This window comes from Prionailurus viverrinus, chromosome B4 (genome assembly GCF_022837055.1).
Source record: "Prionailurus viverrinus isolate Anna chromosome B4, UM_Priviv_1.0, whole genome shotgun sequence".
Taxonomy (NCBI): Eukaryota; Metazoa; Chordata; class Mammalia; order Carnivora; family Felidae; genus Prionailurus; species Prionailurus viverrinus.
The window spans coordinates 9,631,320-9,646,733 of record NC_062567.1 but is presented as its reverse complement, the minus strand read 5'-3'; the positions used below and the strand labels follow the sequence as shown (position 1 = coordinate 9,646,733).

Sequence of the window (15,414 nt, the reverse complement as noted above, 5' to 3'; positions counted from 1 at the left end):
CGATGAGAGAACAAGGAAGGAAATTACTCACGGAAATTATTGATTGGCCCCATGACACAATGTGTGTGAAACCGCTTTTGGAGATCGGTATTTTTATCATTATCATCGTTAATCCAACACAGTATCCCCTGGCCAACACTTGTGTAAAGGTTAAATTCTCTAAAAGTTTCCCAGATTAAATCAGAGACGATAAAATTCCCCTCCGGAATTACACCACCTTTCATTTCTGGAATGCCGTTCTCTGTACAAGGGTGATGTGATGCGTCTCCGGTGGGCAGAACGATCTCCGGTGAGTGACGGCTGACACGCCTGGGACGGGTTTCCAAATATTTCTGAGCAGCCCATGTTGGCTGGCACACTGGCCATTGCTTCACACCCTAGTGAGTCGGGCCAGGCCAGCCAATCCTTTCTCCGAAGTGCTTCTGCAAAGCCCAGGCCTCCCAAGTGATGCTTATCAGCCCCGGAGACAAGCGTGGTCTAGTGGTTTGAGTCAGCAGGGGAGGGTGGCCAAGAAGTCTCCGGTTCTTCCCTGGTGCTGGTATTTTCTTCTTTCAGGATCCTTGTGCAAATCATGTAAGAACATCTCTCGCACGTGCACACACACACATGCTTCCTCTGTCTCCAGAGACGGAGCAGAAAGAGCCCATGTTGCTTGGTTTAGTATGGCTCATTCAGAATGAGAGGCTGTACAGGGACCAGCCACAACTGGTAACTTCTGTGTGCCGACCCCCAAGATGAGGAATGTTGTCCTTTCTGGATCCTGGCAACCTCTGAAGCCCAGAGCTGAGGACTGTCTTGTAGATATCAGAGGAAGATACTTGAAAGTTCAGATTGTGGAGCATAAACATTAGACCCTATGCCTCTGAACTCTAAGCAGGGACTCGTCGAGTTGCCCTCTAGTCCGGACATGGTTCCTCCCCCTCAGTCGTTGGTTTTTTTTGTGTGTGTGTTTTTTTTTTCTTTTTTTTTTTTTAACATTTATTAAAAAAAAATATTTTTTTTAACGTTTATTTATTTTTGAGACAGAGAGAGACAGAGCGTGAACAGGGGAGGGGCAGAGAGAGAGGGAGACACAGAATCCGAAACAGGCTCCAGGCTCTGAGTGGCCAGCACAGAGCCTGACGCGGGGCTTGAACTCACAGACCTTGAGATCATGACCCGAACTGAAGTCGGACGCTTAACCAACCGAGCCACCCAGGCGCCCCAACATTTATTTTTGAGACAGGGAGAGACAGCATGAACGGGGGAGGGTCAGAGAGACAGGGAGACACAGAATCTGAAACAGGCTCCAGGCTCTGAGCGGTCAGCACAGACCCCCACGCGGGGCTCGAACTCACGGACCGCGAGATCATGACCTGAGCCGAAGTCGGATGCTTAACCGACTGAGCCACCCAGGTGCCCCGAGAGTTTTGTTTTTTTTCTAATCTGTCCTCTGTTCTTCATTCCATCTAGATCAAAAGCAGGGTGAAAGCTTGGTAGGGGACCATTAAACCTTGCTCGTGGGATATCAATAATAAAACTTGGTGGGGCAAGGCCCCCAAAGTAGGATGTCCAGAATTTTGGAGGCTCTTCTGGGATGTCCCAAAGACTTGACTTTGCCAGAATACAATCTCCCAATCCGTACTCATTCCTTAGTGTGTGCTCTCTCCACTGGGTCTGTTTAGTCATTGTGATATTTCCATTCAGAGAGAAGCCAATAATTTCCTAAAGCTTCTAAGAATCTGATCTCCCTTGGGAAAGGATATCTGTTGCTCCCTTTTCCATATTTTGGTTTTTGCCTCTGACACTGACCAGTGGCAGAATTGGAAGTGGGTGGGGATAGGTCTGGCATGTGGTTAATGAGATCCCCCAAATCCCAGGTTGAGCCATCAATCTCCCCTCATTTAGCAAATTGCCTCCAGGTCATGATTTGTATCCCTTTCCTATTTCCATTCCAGTGGCCTTTATGTATATTATCTAATTGAGTCCTATTCACAACTCCACCACATGGGTTTTAAGAGCTTCATTTTATAAACAGGGATCTGAGCCTCAGCCAGGTTGAAGATCATGGTCAGACAATGGTTACCTGGCCAGGGCCAAGATTCCAGTCCAGATCTTTCTGACTTGAGACTCTGGGCCCCTTCGCATCATGCTGAGTTGGTCCGCGTCTCCGTGAGTCATTACATAACTGCAAGCGTCCTCCGCTCTTTTTATTAAAGCGTGGGCGTTCGTGGAGAGGGCTGCTAAAGACGGTGATGGGTGTGCTTCCTCGGCTTGCTCGGAGGGTAAAGCTCAACCAAATACACCCTGTGGACATGCCTGCCTTGTCCATGTGAAGTGAAAGGTGCTTCCTGCTTCTGCTGCAAGCCGGAGCACTGCGGGGTCCTGGTGGCCACGATTAGGTCATCAGCAAGGAGGCCCTGACCTGAGGGAGGTGGCCTGGTTCTGAATGTGGGGACAAGAGTTGAGGTCAGAAAGGAGACCTCAGTCAAGGAAGGACCGATGGGATGATGCTTCATAGCTGGCAAACAGCAAGACTCCTGCGTTTCCTTGGTCCCTCAGACTCTCCTCTTCTAACAAGAGGAAAGCGCTCAGCTCTCGGAAGGCACGGACGTCAGCGTCCGCATCAGTGTGGAGGCCAGAGGAAGGGCGAAGGCACGGGGTGATAGCCTTTGCTGGACAGCGCAGGGGACTCGGGTAGAGAATGTCAATAAGGAAGAATGGATGATGTCTACCTACCCCTCCACGGCCCCCACATCTGCCTCTGCTGGCTTCTCCTGTTGGGGGACAGACTTGGTCTCACACGGAGGGGGTGGTTGGGCAAATGCACGTTAAGTGACCGAAAAACCAAGTTGCAAACCGAGTTCGAAAACCATCAGCTTACGTGCTGTAGCCGACGGCCGTGGAAAGAAACCTCAGCACACGTATGGGTTCTCCCAGCATTGATACTGTTTTTGTTAGGCTCGTGCTGTGAGTAAAGCATGTTGCCTGACGTACTATCACAACAACTGATTTCCTGAAGAAGGAAAAAAAAAAGATCAAACACGTGTCGAAAATGCACACCCCATTTTCACTGACCGCAGGCAGTAGCTAAAAAAGGCAGTTTAAATGAAAAACAGTTACTTTTAGGAATGTAATTATGATTACAGACTTCTCTTCTAATTATTCCAACCTGTTACGTTTAGCCAAGTCGGGCCAATTAATAAGCACAGTGGAGTGGAGCGTTAACTAAAATCTAGACTTTGGAGAGGAGAGTTAGGTATGTCGTGGTTCATGAGTTCGAGCCCTGCGTCGGGCTCTGTGCTGACAGCTCGGAGCCCGGAGCCTGCTTCCAATTCTGTGTCTCCCTCTCTCTCTGCCCCTCCCCTGCTCACGCTTTGTCTCACTCTGTTTCTCAAAAATAAATGTAAAAAAGAATTTTTTTTTTAAATAGGGAATGAAGTCAGTACTCTTTTATCGAGAGCTGGGTTCCAGGGCACGGCCTCAGGCAGCCTTCACGTGCCTGCCATCCTTTGCCCCTAACAGAACCTGCAAAGGTGGGCGGTGTTCGTCCCATTGTATAAGCTGGGAATAAAGAGGTTTGGTGAGATTAAGGAACGTTCCCCGCACAGGAGTCTGACCGGGTCTGTGTGGCGTCAAAGCCCCTGCACTAGGCACTGCACGGCACAGCCCGTGGAAGGCAGAGCTTGGGAAACATCATCCCTCGTGTCCTCTCTAGAGCCACCTCCCGCGGGGAGTGTCAGTGGTTGGGGATGGGGCCGAGGAACACAAACGTTAAGAATGCTGGAAGCCAGGAAGCGAGTCCCTGTGCTACCTTTCGGGACCCCAAGCCGGCAAGCGGTAGCCGTTCTCCACCAGAGGTGAACACCTCTTCACAGCCCGGTTGTCTTTTCCATTCTAGTCTAAGATCCATGCCGCGCGCAGCCTGAGCGAGATCGCCATCGACCTGACCGAGACCGGCACGCTGAAGACCTCCAAGCTGGCCAACATGGGGAGCAAAGGGAAGATCATCAGCGGCAGCAGCGGGAGCCTCCTGTCATCAGGTACGGCAGGGCCTCTCGGGGAGCGTGGAGGAGGCTCACCGAAGCGCGGCGCCCAGCCCAGCGAGGCTCCGGGCAAGGCCGGCCAGTGGCAGCCGCGGAGGAGGCAGCTTGGCAGGCTCACCGGGAGCTGGCTCCGGTTGTGAGACCGAGGTTTTGAGCCAAACGGGAATCTGAGAAAACCGCCCAGAGTGCCAGAGGGTGGGGGGAGATCCGAAGCAGCAGAACCAGGCAGCGTGGGAAGGACCGTCGGCCGCAGAAGCCTCTTGGGCACCCTCCAGAGCCTTCTGAATGCCGATGGCCGACGGTCAGGAGTGTCAAGTCCAAGGACGGGGTGGGGCATGCTTGTGTGCCCTTAAAGGAGAATTCTACCAAGGAGGGGGGCTGAAGGCAGGCTGGTGGTGCTGAGCGACCCTCCGCCCTGCTCTCAGGCGACCTCCTCAGGACTCTGGAAGGCCAGAAACTCCAGGCCTTCGGAGAGTCTTGCTGTCACAGAATGCCACGTAGTGTCGAGCACCTTTTGCAACTGGGAGTCCCAGGGTCTGATTCCAAGTGTGTTTCTAAGAGCCCTGGGCAAGTCATTTTGTCATTGGATGCGAGAGGGACAGACTGGCTCTGCGTGTGAATTCGGACCGGCTGATGGCCAGAGTAGGGACGCCGTTGGCCGCGGTGACAGGAAGAGGCGGAGGTTTGCTGAGCGCAGGAAGTGGGAGGGAGGGGGTCATTGTTCGGAGACGTTGAATGCAGGTCACTCCCCAGGCCACAGGATCAAAGCCTGATTGTTCTCGGGGACAGTGTACTCTTGCCTCGGAGCCTCGAAGGAAAGCAACAAGTCTTTCCCCTCCCTCATCTTCCAGAGTCATTTTTTCTTTCTTTCTTCCTTCCTTTTTTTTTCCTTTAAGATTTCTTCCTGCCGTAACATTCTAGGAGTTGTCTGCAAATATTGCGTCCCTAGTATCACCTCTGTTCTAGTGCATCCGTCTCTTTGATGCCCACCCCCACTGATGCTGTTTACCGAGCCCGCCCCCTGCCCCCCCCCCCCCCACCGTGCCCAGTACTGCTGTCCCTCCGTCACACTCAGCCATAACTTCTCTGCTGCTCTTGCTTCCTCGGAACCCTGCTGATGGGGACGCCAGCCGGAGCTCATGGGTTCACAGAGGCATCCTGCCTGCCCACATCTCGGCTCCTCCCTCCATCAGCTTTGTCTAGATTCTTCTCCCCCTCGCCACAGTTCCCCTTTACTATACCTTCCCCTGTCGTTATTTCGTTGTTTGTCTTTGCACCTGGTGCTTCCGGAGTCATAGAAGACTGGAAGTGAAGATAGTCTCAAAGAGAAACAAGTAAGAATGAGCCATGAAAAGTGATGTTCTTCTAAGAACCAACTCCTTGGTTCACCAGGGTCTTTCCACAGCCCCGTCTAAGGACTGCACACAACAGCAGTAGGAGGAAACAGAGAAGGGCAAGAAGCTGAAGGGGTCTGGGCGGCCTCCAGGCCGGCAGAGTCCAGTCAGAGCCTCGACCCGGAGGACCAGGGGGAGGACGTGCCCCTCCCGGACCGAGAGGCCCATTTACTGGGGGGCTGGTGGAGCTTCAGCTCAGGGGCCCGCGCTGGCCAGGCCTTTCAGAGGGTTTGGGAGGGCCCAGCCACATGTCCTCATGGCATGTGGTTTTGTGAACATGGTACGTTTTGCATTCTTTTTTTTTTTTTTTTTTTTTAATCTTGAAGTGCAGTCCACGTAAGTGTTATGTTAGTTTCAGGTATGTAATGTGGCGATTTCACCATCTCTTGAGCTCACCTCAAGTGTAGCTACCAGCTGTCACCATGCAGCTCTGTTAAGGTGTCACTGGCTGTGTTCTCTAAGCTGTACCTTTCTTCCCTGTGACTTATTCCATCCCTGGGGGCCTGTGTCTCCCACCCTCCTTCTCCCATTTTGCCCTTCCCCCTCCCCTCTGACAATCACCAGTTCTCTGTATTAATGGGTTTCTTTCTTTCTTTTTTTTTGTAATGTTCATTTATTTTTGAGAGAGAGACAGAGCATGAGCAGGGGAGGGGCAGAGAGAGAGGGAGACACAGAATCCAAAGCAGGCTCCAGGCTCTGAGCTGTCAGCCCAGAGCCCGACGAGGGGCTCAGACTCCCAGACATGAGATCATGCCCTGAGCTGAAGTCAGAGGCTTAACTGACTGAGCCACCCAGGCGCCCCTCAGTCTATTTCTGCTTGTTGTTGGTTTATTCATTTGTTTGGTAGATTCCACGAAGAAGTGAAATCATACGGTATTTGTCTTTCTCTGTCTGATTTCTTTGACTTACCATAATACCCAGGTCCATCCATGTTGTTGTGAATGGCAAGATCTCATTCTTTTTTATGGCTGAGTAATATTCCATTGTGTGTGTGTATGTTGTGTGATGTACACACGCACACACCACATCTTTTCTATCCATCTTATCAATCCTAAGTGTCCTCTATTAGTGGGCACCTAGGTTCTTCCATATCTCGTCTGTTGTAAATAATTGCATTTTTTTCCGTAAATCCACTAAAATTATATAAGCTTCATGCCCCACAAAGCCTGGCTCTGCTTCTGCCACCATAGGTTTACCATAAACGCCTCCCTGCCTCAGATTCTTCTAAATGTTTTCAGCAGTACAGCGAGGCAAATGACGATAATTTCTGAGGCCTTCAGCTTTACAGTGAAAGCTGTAAAAAATGCTGCTGTCTTGTCTCTAAGAAAAGGTCCTACAAAACCTGAGACCCACATCTCAAATTATGGCCACTCTCAATCCCCTGCTGAGTGGCAAAGGGAAGAGCCATAGTCAGTCCCTGTGTTTGTGCTCTAGACCCTTCTAACCCCTGGTAAAATCCAGAGTCTCTGCTTTGAGCCTGGATTTATCTGCCCGCGGTCGTCCTCATCCAGCCACAGATGAGCCCCACCCATCCCTCCGGCTTCGTGAGGTGTGCATCCCTGCTGTAGTTTCTTAGCCATTTGGAAAGCCGGGTACTGTGCGAATTTGGCACGGTTCTATCCAGAAGGACAGTGGATTCTTCCAGCTCAGTTCTTAAACTTCGACGCGCATCAGAACCACGTGGAGGGCAGTTCAAACACAGATAGCTGAGCTCCAGTCCCAGGGTGTCTGATTCTGTAGGTCGGGGGTGAGCCTGAGAATTTGTATTTTTAACAAGTCCCTAAGAGATGTCGATGAGGCTGGTCTGGGGACCACACGTTGAGAGCCACTCTTCCTGCTGAAGAAGAGAGAGAAGCCTGAGGTGACGGTGTGGCTTTGGAACACAGAACCCAGGTATCCCCGCTTTCGGACCTGTGTCTTGGGCCGTCTTCTCTGGCCGCTCAGATCTGTGAGCCTGTGGGGGCACCACGGCGGTAACGTAACCGCAGCCACAGATCAGGTTGTGCCCGGGAGCCCCAAATCTCCTGACGTAGAACTGACATCACTCCGTCATCAGCAGATGAGATCCAGATTTTGCAGGTGAGAAAGCAATTCAGCTGTGTCCCTGCCACCAGCATAATAGAACAAAATAGTACAGTAGCAAATAAAGCATCTTTACCCCAAGATACAAAAGTGACTTTCAAATGTGTGATAGCTTCATGCCAGGGAGTCTACTTGGGAGCTCCTGACGCCAAGACCTCGCCCTCCCCACTTGCAGAGGGACTCCGTTCGTGGGCACTGACTCCTCTGCCCTTTCCCTCTGCCACACCGCTGTGCGAGGGGAAGGTGGGAGAGGATGAGACCGGGAGGTATGAGCCGTGCCCCAGGACCAGATCAGGCAGCGCGTCAAACTCTGCCCAGCCCTGCCAGCTGGAGCCTGAAGAAGTGTGCTTGATGTCATGCTGAGGCTGAGGGTCCGTGGGGACACCTCCCTCCCGTGACTTAAGAAGCCAGTGGAGGAGAGACTCCAAAAAGGAAAGAATATAGGCCATGAGTTAAAGGGAATTTCTGGTGTCCACAGATCTGGTCATCATTTCCCCCTGGGGGTGCTAATCGCTGCCCCTCTGTCTTGTGCGGGAACAGATGCCCTCAGCTGAGACCAGCCCTCGGCAGCCCCACCTGGAAGGGGGTGTTTCCCGTCACCCACAGTGAGGGCGTCCAGCCCTTGGCTTAAAAAACTCCACATGGGGCGCCTGGGTGGCGCAGTCGGTTAAGCGTCCGACTTCAGCCAGGTCACGATCTCGCGGTCTGTGAGTTCGAGCCCCGCGTCGGGCTCTGGGCTGATGGCTCGGAGCCTGGAGCCTGTTTCCGATTCTGTGTCTCCCTCTCTCTCTGCCCCTCCCCCGTTCACGCTCTGTCTCTCTCTGTCCCAAAAATAAATAAACGTTGAAAAAAAATTAAAAAAAAACAAAAAACAAAACAAAACTCCACAGCCAGAGGGCGCCTGGGTGGCTCAGTCGGTTAAGTATCTGAGTCTTGGTCTCAACTCAGGTCATGATCTCATGGTTCATGGGTTCGAGCCCCGGGTCAGGCTCTGCACGGACAGTGCAGAGCCTGCTTGGGATTCTGTCTCTGCCGCTCACCGACTTGGATTCCTGCCTGCTGTCTCTTTGTCTTCCAAAAACTCCCGGCTGGCTAGTTTCCCACTAGTTTCTTTTTGTCCTTCAGTGACCTCTTGCCTGTTTCTCGAGAACTCCTTAGAAATGTGTTCCCCCAGATGGATGGAGCCTTGCTCCTGTAGGACAGCCCTGATTTTAAACACTCTTTTTATTACACTTGCCAGACACTACATTCTACTTCTCATTTAGAAAATACGATGTGTCTAATCCAGTATCCCATTTGATCAATTGGTTTCCCTCCTTCACCTATTGCCTCCTGCTTTAAAAAAAAAAAGGCGGGGGGGGGGGCTCTAATAAATATTCCTTAAAAACATTTCGAGAACTGAGTCCTCATTTGAAAATCCTTTTTTGTACTTCTAGCTCAGGGCCTGACATCCAATAGGTACTCCAAACACGATTAAAAAAAAAAATGTTTGTAACATTACATTTCCATGACTTATAACTAGAAACACATACCTTCTGAACCCCAGCCTCTGTCAACCACCAATCTGCTCTCTGTATCTATGAGATTCAGTTCTGGGTTTTTTGTGTTGTTGTTTTTTTTAAGTTCCACATATAAGTGAGATTATACGATACTTGTTTCTCTGACATACTCCGCCTAACTCAGTGCCCTCAAGGTCCATCTGGGTTATCCCAAAAAGGTGAGATTTCTTTTTTTAAGGCTGAATAATATTCCATTGTACGGATATACCACATCTTCTTGATCTCTTCATGGACGGGTTGTTGCCATATTTTGTTGTAAATAACGCTGCCGTGGATGTAGGGATAGGTCTATCTTGTTGAGTTAGTGTTTTCATTCTCTCCAGATAAATACCCAGTACTGGGATTACTGGATCATATGGTAGCTCTATTTTTAAATTTTGGAAGAACCTCCATACTGTTCCTCACAGTGACTGCACCCGTTGGCATTGCCACCAACAGTGCACGAGAGTTCCTTTTTTTCCACAGTTGCCAACACCGGTTGTTTCTTGTCTTTTTGACTCTGGCCGATGTGACAGGTGTGAGGTGGTATCTCACTGTGGTTTTGCTTTGCGTTCCCTGGCGACGAGTGACGTTGAGTATCTTTTCATGTGTTTGTCGGCCATTTGCATGTCTTTGGGAAAATGTCTGTTCGGATCCTCTGCCCATTTGTGAATTGGGTTGTGTGGGTTCTTTGCTGGTGAGTTGTAGGAGTTCTTTATGTATTTTGGATACTAATCCCTTATCAGTTATATGACTTGCAAATATCTTCCCCCATTCAGGAGGTTGCCTTTTTGTTGTGTTGATGGTTTCCTTTACTGTGCAAAAGCTTTTTAGTTTGCTGTAATCCCCCTTGTTCATTTTTACTTCGGGTACCTTTGATTTTGGCATTAGATCCAAAAAATCATTGCCAAAACCAATGTCAGTGGTACAGGATTATTGAAATTAAAATCTGAAAAACAGTAGTAAAAATCTTGCACGTGGTCCATTTTAAGGATCATCTGTGTTCCTTTTTTAAAAAGTTTTTTAATGTTTATTCATTTTGGGGAGACTGCACGTGAGCGGGGGAGGGGCAGAGAGCGGGGGAGACGCAGAATCCGAAGCAGGCTCCAGGCTCTGAGCTGTCAGCACAGAGCCTGCCACGGGGCTCAAACCCATGAACTTCGAGATCGTGACCTGTGCCGAAGTCAGATGTTTAACTGACTGAGCCACCCAGGCGCCCCTAGGATCATCTGTGTTCCTGGAGCTCATGGTTTCTTGGGCCTTGCCTAGAACTGTCACATGCCCGCCACTGATACTCTCCTTTGGAATGTACTGTATCACTTTTATCTACTGGCCTCAGACCTTGAAAATTAAATTTGTCAAATATTGTTCATCCTTGCTGTCTTCTATCCACTGTTTCACTCTTATCTATGCCCAAATTGTGGTGTAGCTGACCCTTGTAACACTGTAATATTGTTGTGGGATGAGCTCTTTGTTTAGCTCCCAAACCTTGCTTGGTGCAATGCACAACACTTAGAAAGCTAGAGCCCCTCTCCTCAAAGTGTTTCATACTGTTTATTGATGTTAACAGAGAAAAGATTTCCAAGCTGTTAGTAACTTTGAAGGCTGTTTTCCTATTTAAAGGCGTGTAAATACCTTTAAAATTACTGACGTCCAGTACTTGGCATCTGAGGTATGAGTTGCTAAAGAAACAAAGCCGTGTCGTTGCTATTTATTAAAGAAGTTGGAAGTCTGCATTTGCTAATGCCCTGAGCTACAGGGCTAGCATTAAAAAAAAAAAAAGGTCCACGTAGTTGAAATGATTTATTAAGGCTTAGTGCTAAGCCCCCCACCCCAAATTCTTCAGTGATGATACATAGGACTCTCTCACATAAGATCTATAGGCCCCTGTCCCCAGGAGAGACCCTTAAAGGTAGTGAACCGTCCAAGCCCAGGAGTCAAGACCTGTGTTGGAATAAAAGGAATATACGTGTTAGGACACCAAATGGAGTTCACACTGTGTAGGAAGGTTATAGAACCCATATCCCAAGTTCATTTGCGGAAAGGCCCTGGGGACCAGGCTCAAAAAGGATGTGAGGACCCTTGTCCCCAGAATACATCAGCTGAGAGATGGTGAGGTCTTCGCAGAGTCCCCCTGCAAGAAGGGATGTCGAGGCAGCTCAGGCTGCCAAGCCAGGCCGACAGACCCCCTCCCCCTGCCCTCCACGAGCCGGGTGCTATCTTGGCCTCGTCACACGCCGTGCGTGGCTGGACGCTGCGTAAACCCCCTGCCTGACTGCTGTGGGCACTCTTCTCTCCGTCCTGGGGGAGCCTGCGGGTTCCCTCCAGATTCGCCAACACCTCTCCTCCATTGCTTTTGCTCATTGGTGCTTCAGGTGACTCGTTTGCAGAGGCTCAGACAGAGTTACAGAGGACAACTATGAATTCAAACCGCTCGGTTATGATGTTTTCAGAGTTCAAAAAAAAAAACAAAGCGCCTGGCATCTTTTTTGCGGGACTTCAAAGGAGTTTGTTCCTCTCTTCCCTTCCCCCATTTCTTGGTATCTCCGAAAAGATTGGAGAGGGACAGAACATGTAATAACCAAACAAAAAACAAAGAAAACAACAGCTGTACTTGTCCTGGTAGCTGAACACGCACAGCCCGTCCAAAAGTGGGAGAGCGCGTAGGCTTGTCCTAAGCATTGTTGGGACGACTTGCCAGAACGGAACAATTCTGATGTCAGTGGGGCATGTAGGGGCTGAGGGAGACCTGGTTTTGCCCTCAACCATTTTTTTTTTTTTTTGAGAACGAGAGAAAGAGAGAGGGTATGCTGTGCACAAGGTGGGGGAGGGGCAGAGTGAGAAGGAGACCCAGAATCCGAAGCAGGTTCCGGGCTCTGAGCTGTCACCACAGACCCCAACATGGGGCTCGAACTCACAAACCGTGAGCTCATGACCTGAGATGAAGTCAGACGTTCAACCAGTAGAGCCACCCAGGCACCCCGTGCTCTCAGCCTTTAAAAAAAGGTGTTTTTTTTAATATTTATTTTTGAGAGGGACAGAGTGTGAGTGGGGGAGGGGCAGAGAGACAGAGGGAGACACAGCATCCCAAACAGGCTCCAGGTTCTGAGCTGTCAGCACAGAGCCTAACGTGGGGCTTGAACTCATGAACCGTGAGATCATGACCTGATCGGAAGTCAGATGCTTAACAGAGCCGCTTGGGCGACTCTCAGCCTTTTTAAAGAAAATGGTGCACAGCTTGCTTGGGAAATACCTTGTGTTCTGCAGGCCCATGTGGCTTGTCTCATTAACCACCCGGACAAAATGGTACTGTGTGTCCCCTCTGAGATGAAACAAGGAGACTGGCACTGGCTTCTTGACTGAAAATCCAGGGGCCATAAGCCGCACGTTTGCTACAAAACAAAAGGATGTGCTGTGTCTATAAATAGGAGCCGGGCCGGGTGATTAATGAGTTGGCAGCTGAGTCCTCTTTGTCGTTGTGATCGGCAGGATTGCGAAGCATGTGGTGAGGGATCTTTGGTTTAAACAAACAGCACCGGGGCAAACCCTGCCGCCTGCGATCACGCCCCAGCTCTGACACTCGCCGTTCTGGGGGAAAACATGTGCGAAGCGCGGGGCCCTCGCTTTGCCCGGGATCCGTCCACAGGCATTACTCACCCGTTCTCACATTCTCATTCTCTGAGTGCTGGCACTTCCTTCCATTGTCAGGAAGTTTATTAATAACTAATATAACAATGAGGATGCCAGCTATCTGACATCTCTCCCTACAGAGAGCTGATCTGATAGGCGTCAGCCAGCTTTACGGTCACGGCTGTATTCAGGTCAACACACATTGCCTCGCGCCGGTACAAATCACATTGTCTTTTGGTTTGTGTGGGTTTTTTTTTTTTTTTCTTGTTTGTCTTCCTTTCTTTCTCGCTCTCACTCTGTCTCCTCCCTGTGTCTCTCTCCAGCCTCTTAAAGTTCTCTGGTAGCAGCTCCCTGCCTCCTTTTGGAGGATTCCAGGGGCTTTAATTTGGGCCATAACCTCCGTGCTCTGCAGGCGGGCACAGCCACACCGGCCCTGACAGAGGACTGGGGTTCTGCCAGGGTGTGCTCACACCGGACCGGGCAACCAGTGAGGGGTGACACCTGTCCTGTGGGATGGCTTTACAGTGATCTCTTTCCGCCCTTGGGTATTAGTACCAAAAGAATAGTAAAGAGTAAAGAGAACCCGAGCAGAGTAAGCACGTATAACCTAAGCAAGCTCCTGTCCAGCGCTGAAATTTTAAACACTGGAAAATAAATACCCGTGTGGTCCCTCATAGGCATCGCTGTGTTCCCATTCAGCCCAGCGCTTTTGATGCCGCCGCGGAATTAGAGTCTGGGAGCTGGAAAGATCAAGCCCCTCATTTCACAATATAAGAGAAAGGGGGAACCATGTGAGTTACCCATAAACAGTAGTTTGAAATGGATATCGAACTCAATATTTTTATTAGATACTGCTGCTAATTTTTATAGTCAACTATTCAGCCCCCCCCCCTTATATTTGTCCTCTCCACCCATTGTCGGAAGTGCCCCTGAGCAGTGAAACGGCCACACGGTAAAACTGTCGCAGAGATCCCTACCCGCCACCCAGGTGCTTCCATTCCACTACTCGTTCAGGTGGACTATAATTGCTGAGCCCGATGAGAAGTTGTCCAGGCATATGTTTTTCACATTAAAAACCCCCTTTAATTCTTGGAGGTGGTCTCCAGAGATCACACGTTTAACCCGAAAAATCCGCAGTGTGACAGCATTTCCCATGGCCTCTCAGGACATCTTTTGTGTCAGGAACTCCTAACTGAGGACTCATAAGGAAAATGCCTGTCTGTTCGTCACGAGGAAGAGTCGAGACCTCTCCCTCCTATTTGTTCCCGAGGTGTCAGCCAAAACTTTGCCTTGCAGCTTTTAACAGATCGGCTGGGAATACGCTTCTTCATTTTCTTTTTCCTTGAAGACTGAAACAAGACAGATTGTCCTTTCTTTCCTTCCCTTCCTTTTAGGATAACAGATTTCTTTCTTCCTGGGGGGACTGTTTGAAATTTCCCCGCTTTTCAAAGAGGAAAGCACCCCTTCTGTCTCCCGAGATCAGGGGGCTCTTAGTCAGGATCCCATCTGTGTAAAAAAGAGATGAGCCACAGTTCCTGACAATGTGTTCTTCAGGGGATGGTTACTCACATCCGGTGCCGAGCGGCCCAGGGTCTTTGGAAAGATTGGAGCAAACTCTCCATCGCAGCTGAACGAGGATATCCGTGCATGTGTTTGCCGGCTGGAGGGGAGCTGGTGTTCCCCACCCCCACATCCTGCCCCAGGCAACTGGCTGCCCACCGGGTGAGGTGTCCCCCGGCTGGAAAGTAGGAAAGTGAGGGAGGCTGTTCCTCCAGAGCCGTGGGACAGGTTTTTACCACATCTCTGCCGGGAACATCTGCGGCGCTGGTCCCATGGTATCAGTAACGCCCTCAGAAGATTGCCAGATAGGCACCAAAAGTGACTTTCTGGCCTTGAACGCATCAGGCAGGTTCTCTGGCTGTGGCTGGATGGATAGGAATGGTCCTCTGTGAGGTCCGGTTTTTCCCTCTTCCTCCACCTAAATTAATCCCTACATTATTAGTGACCTGTTTCTATCAAAATTCTTTGGATTCAGGTTGAAACATAATAGTAAAGAGCCAAGGGGAGCCTGGGTGGCTCAGTCGGTTAAGCGTCCGGCTTGGGCTCAGGTCATGATCTCGCGGTTTTGGAGTTCGAGCCCCGCGTCGGGCTCTGGGCTGACAGCTCGGAGCCTGGAGCCTGCTTTGGATTCTGGGTCTCCTTCTCTCTCTGCCCCTCCCCGACTTGTGCTCTGTCTCTATCAAAAGTAAACAAATGTAAAAAAAATAAAAAAATAAAAAAAAATAATAATAAATAGCCCAACCCGAAAGATTGTGTTTTCAGTCTCCTGCAAACATACAGTTGACAGCAATAACCAGGAAGGCTCCCTGGGGCGCTGATCTGATTGGCTGGCAATGGAGCGCAGAGAGCATTTCAGCTGATTAGACTGGAGGTGATAGCTTCCTGGGTGGATTACCTAGTCGGCCCTGAGGTGAGGGCTCCCTCCCGTGTGCTGTTCCCTCTCTCCTTCAGGCGGCCTTGCTGATCTCCGGCCTCTTCCTCATAGGCAGCTTTTCACCACCCACCCCACCCCGTGCTCTCCGAGGGTCGGGCCTCAGGTGACATCGAATCACCTGTCTCCTCCACCACCACCCCCGCCTTGCTCACCGATGCTTGTTCTTCAGTGGCTCACCCGAAGAACCCCTCGGCTCCTTCTCCCCCTTCCTGCGGCCTGCGTTTTAATCCACGCGGGATGTGGAAAGAGTC

At 50.3% G+C, this 15,414-nt stretch overlaps 1 protein-coding gene across 9 annotated transcripts in view; it reads left to right on the top strand.

Annotated features, from left to right (window-relative positions):
• FRMD4A (FERM domain containing 4A) overlaps positions 1-15,414 on the top strand; it is a 331,019-nt gene that overhangs the window by 275,406 nt on the left and 40,199 nt on the right. For all 9 annotated transcript variants that reach the window (XM_047864925.1, XM_047864923.1, XM_047864920.1 and 6 more), the window contains exon 14: positions 3,881-4,022. In XM_047864925.1, coding sequence (XP_047720881.1) covers positions 3,881-4,022 — 142 coding nt within the window. The remainder of the gene's footprint in view (positions 1-3,880; positions 4,023-15,414) is intronic.